At 41.9% G+C, this 4877-nt stretch overlaps 1 protein-coding gene across 1 annotated transcript; it reads right to left on the bottom strand.

Annotated features, from left to right (window-relative positions):
• Window positions 1–492: 492 nt before the first annotated feature.
• On the bottom strand, window positions 493–4454 carry LOC115112463 (cytochrome P450 1A1). Its single transcript, XM_029639546.2, has 7 exons — window positions 4334–4454; window positions 2919–3792; window positions 2683–2809; window positions 2480–2569; window positions 2163–2286; window positions 1949–2035; window positions 493–1804 (listed from the first exon to the last, which is right to left on the bottom strand). Exons 2-7 carry the CDS (start codon window positions 3756–3758, stop codon window positions 1504–1506), a joined length of 1569 nt encoding a protein of 522 aa, XP_029495406.1. The 5' UTR covers window positions 3759–3792; window positions 4334–4454; the 3' UTR covers window positions 493–1503.
• Window positions 4455–4877: the final 423 nt, after the last annotated feature.

The following is a 4877-nucleotide window of genomic DNA, read 5'->3' as shown; positions in this document are numbered from 1 at the left end:
TTTTAAATAATTGCACCAATGGCAAGTTTATAGCTTATTTACTCGGGGCGGCAGGGTAGCCTAGTGGTTAGAGCGTTGGACTAGTAACCGGAAGGTTGCAAGTTCAAACCCCCGAGCTGACAAGGTACAAATCTGTCGTTCTTCCCCTGAACAGGCAGTTAACCCGCTGTTCCTAGGCTGTCATTGAAAATAAGAATTTGTTCTTAACTGACTTGCCTGGTTAAATAAAGGTAAAAATAAAATAAAAACTCATGAAAACGTGCTCACTTTGTGTGCTGCTTGTTTTTGTAGTAGAAGTCCAAGTCTTGTACACAGGTAAGTGATGATATCCAACCCTATCTTATCTAGCTAGTAGTGTTACAGATGTACTCTTTGATCAGCCAAATACCGATGTCCTCTCCTAATGATTGGCCTGTGTATATTAGCTTGTGAATGCATGCATGGGTTGTCAATGAGAGGCCAACACACTCAAGAAAAGAGAGCACAAGTTAATTGATTTTCAGCTTTTATTTCAGTAGCTACCTAGATAGCTACCAACAACACAATGCATAGTGTATACAGTTGGGGTTTTAGTTTTCAAGAGTCCTTCGTTACATTATAAAATGTTGACATTTATAACACAGTCAGTAATACATACGTATTTTGGTGTCCTGAAAAAGCCACCACAATATATACACATTTTAGGCACATTTCAAAAAAGGACTTTCCAAATTACATCTAGGCTTAAAAATGTACACAAACAATCAATCACATGTTGGTGGGATACAAACATAGCTTCAGTGTGTTGTGTCCACATTTGACTGATTTATTCAGTGGAATAAAAATATCTAGCTTAGAATTGGGAGGATACATCCATTCAACTCTGTCTGTGACCACCTGAACAATAACTAAAAAAGTACGAGAACAGGCACTTTATGATGTAGGTTGTAATATGTTTGCCTCAAAAAATTCTGTAGCAAAAAATTAGACCCAAACATAGAACTAAAAAACAATGCTCTTTAAAACCCCGTCATGGGTTTATGTATATGTTTTAAAGATGTATCCTCTTTAAAGCGATCTGATACAGTATTATGAGCTGTGATCAAGGCAAGAGGAGCAGTAAAACACGATGATGTAGAACAAAAAGGCAGCTAAACAGCTACAGTATCTCCTGAAGCAACACCTGACAAACTCTAGGAGGCCCTGTGGTATGCTGGTCATAGAAACTAATCAACTCTATGAGTTTGTGAAGGTCCTTTATCCAATACAACACTTGTTTGGAATCCCCCTACATACCATTTCAGATTATAATTTTATCGATATCAAATTGTCTACAATTTGACTCAGTTTTCCCTCACTGTTAATTATCCAATGAATCAAGAGAGGTGTCAAGCCCAGTCGTTCCTAGAGAGAAAATGTACCCTCTGACATTTAAATCTGAACTCATCTCATGCCATCAAGTATGTAGGGCTAACTATAAATCAGTTATAGTGATGTTGAGAATCATAAATGTGACCATGGCCCTCACTCCTCCTGCCCCCATGGCCGCAGGCTAGCCTTCAGCTGACAGCGCTTGTGCTTCATGGTGAGGCCGTACTCTGGGGTCATGTCCAGCGGGTGCCCAGGTTTCTCCTGGAAGCGCAGCCTTTGGAGCAGGATGGCCAGGAAGAGGTAGACCTCGTTGCGTCCGATGGCCTCACCGATGCAGCGGCGCTTGCCCATGCCGAATACGAGCACCTTCTCCCCCTCCAGCTTGTTGAGTTCTGTGCCATCAGCACTCAGGAAACGGTCAGGGTTGAATAAAGAAGGCTCCTTCCACAGCTCCCTGAAGAGCACAGAGGTAACAATTTACATTAGGTTCTTGTTATACCTGTGTAGTAACTGTAATTACTACATTAACAACACTGTTGTTGCACAGTAGTTGCATAGTAATAGGGTTGAGAACTTTTAGTTTAAAAATACTACTCACGGGTCATGGTTGACCTGCCACTGGTTGATGAAGACACAGGTGTCCTTGGGAATGAAGTAGCCATTGAGGGATGTATCCTTGATCGTGCTAAAAGAATATTGACAATACCAGTCAGACCATGCCATATGTGTCTATAATGTGTAACTGATATTGTAAATGTCTGTTTGGCTGATATTGTAAATTTGTGTTTTGAGCAGGTGCAAGTGCAACTCACCAGTGTGGGATGGTGAACGGCAGGAAGGAAGAATGCCGGAAGATCTCCAGGATGAAGGCTTCCAGCAGAGGTAAGTTGATTTTGTCTGAGAGACGGGGAGTGCGAATCATTCCCACCTTTTCCTCTGTTGGGAGGACAATAGAGAACATTGGATATCAAAAAATAATGGGACAGGTAGTGACAGGTCAGTAAGCCACAATATTTTGAATCATGACTCTATAGAATTACATATAGAACTGATTTATAGGATCTCTGTGGATGACTAATTTCATTTAGGGAACAGAACTATCTGTTAAAACCAGCAAGGTTCAACTTACTCAGTTCCTGATGCAGTCTTTCCTGGATCTCTGGATAAGCCACAAGGTACACAACAGCCCATGACAGAGCTGTGCTGATGGTGTCAAAACCTTGAGGGAGACAGAAGCCGCATTGCATAATTAAAACATCTTACAAATGTACATTTGTTCAAATGATATGGAGTGACTCAGCATAACTGTTGCGTTATTTTTACTCAACTCACCTGCCCCAAACAGATCATTGACAATGCCCACAATCTTCTCATCAGAAACCTGGATGTTGGCGTTCTCATCTAGTTTCCTGTCCTCACAGTGGTCAATGAGGGAGTCAGTGATGTCACGGATGTTGTCCTGAAAACAGAACAATGGACAATCAGTATCACAGACAACAAACAGCAATAGATCAAACATGGAATGAAACATGTAACATCTTTGAAACATGATGCAATGTATTATTTACCTTGTCATAGCTGTCATAGTGCTCACTGACAATCTTCTGCACAAAGGTGTTGAAACGGTCATTGATATCCATAAACCTCTTCATGGTGCGGTTGGGCAGGTAACGAAGGATGGGAATGAAGTCTGCAGGGTTGCCGCTGCCCACCACCTGCCCAAACTCATCACTCATGTTCACCAAGCCCAACAGCTCCTGGTCATCATGGCTGTAGCGCCGGCCGAAGCACATTCCACAGATGACGTTGGCCACCGATACAACAATATGGCGGAAGGGGTCAAAGCTGCCACTGACATCCATGACGGAGGTCAGCTGTTTTACCAAGTACTCTCCCTCCTTGCAGACGTGCTCCTCCAGGGCACAGGAGTACTCTGGAGTCGATCCCTCCAGGGTGGAGAAAGAGCGGAGGGCGCTCATAGCTAGCTTGCGGCGGGCGCGCCACACTCCAGCCTTGTCGGTGCTGAAGGCCAAGCTCTTGCCGTCGTTTATGAATTTGAAGCTGTATAGATCGGGCCTCCCGGCGAAGTCTTCCCCTTGCTTGATAAGAGCCTGGCGGACTGTCTCATTGCCACTCAGAACAACCACAGGCCGCATCCCTATTTGGATCTGGAAGACTGAGCCGTAGCGCTCGCTCATGGCAGTCAGGCTGAGGTGAGGGTTATTGTGCACCTCCAGCACATTCCCGATGATGGGCAGGGGCTTTGGTCCTGGGAGCCGTTTTAGTCCCTCTGGGATCTCTGTGTGCTTGTACTTCATGAGCATGTACACCAGGCATAGTGTTACTATGGCCACCAGCCCCTCAGACACAGAGACTGAGCCGATAATGGGTAGTATCATCAGAACCATTTTTATATGTGTTTTTTAGTGGCTTGTGCACAATCTGTAAGAAGGAGAGGTACATGTTTTAGTGATTAATAGTGAGCGAGAAAAATACTCCAGCTGAGTAATAAACATTGCTCGATAACATTGTTCAACAATTGCATTGGGGGAATTACGCACGAGTGATGCCATGCTGACTGCATGCTTTACGCATACAGCCCCATGTACTTTACGCATGGTGCACTCACACTTTTCACGCTTTTGCAAGCCACCTTACTCTACCTGTCTTGTACCATTAAACATAGGCTACATAAAAGGCTGTATAGTATTAGAAACATGTTTTAAAGCCCTTAACTGTTACATTGCCTACACGTACGTAAAAAAAAATCGAATAGATTATACTAAAAAGAAGACTCAAGAATAAACGGTACAAGATAACAGTGTATAATGCATTTTGTAGCTTGTTATATTGTATTTTTTTAAAGAAGGGAAAAAAACAGTCCTAATATTATGTGCAAACTAGTTAATAAATGTTATTTCGAGACGTCATTCACAACAAAAAGACACCTGCTATTCCAACATATGTTTACCATTTGTATTACCTTCCGTTATGAGCCAATTGAGCCGTCTTGCAGGGAGATTGAAGAAGTTTGCAGGTGAGGTTATATTTATACAAAGCTTTTTCTCTTGCTATAAGAGAACTCCGTTTCTCTGTACTTAAAAGTAAGAATGGGAACTTCTTTTATAGAGCGCTTCTCAGCTCCATTGGCTGATGTCTGAGTGACGTAACCTCTCTCCCTCTCTTGGCTTGCCAGCAGCAGCGGCTGTCTGAAGGAGAGGTGTAATAAAATATCAAGCGGAAACATCAATGAGTAGTGTGTATATATATATATAAATTACTTGTGTCATGCACAAAGTAGGTGTCTTAACCGACTTGCCAAAACTATAGTTTGTTAACAAGACATTTGTGGAGAGGTTGAAAAACGAGTTTTATTGACTAAGTGTATGTAAACCTAAGTGTATGTAAACTTCTGACTTCAACTATATATATATATATATATATATATATATATATATATATATATATATATATAGTTGAAGTCAGAAGTTTACATACACTTAGGTTTACATACACTTAGTCAATAA

The sequence above is a fragment of the Oncorhynchus nerka genome, linkage group LG27, assembly GCF_034236695.1.
Source record: "Oncorhynchus nerka isolate Pitt River linkage group LG27, Oner_Uvic_2.0, whole genome shotgun sequence".
Classification (NCBI taxonomy): Eukaryota; Metazoa; Chordata; class Actinopteri; order Salmoniformes; family Salmonidae; genus Oncorhynchus; species Oncorhynchus nerka.
Note: the sequence above shows the minus strand (reverse complement) of the source record. Positions and strands in the feature narration are given on the sequence as shown.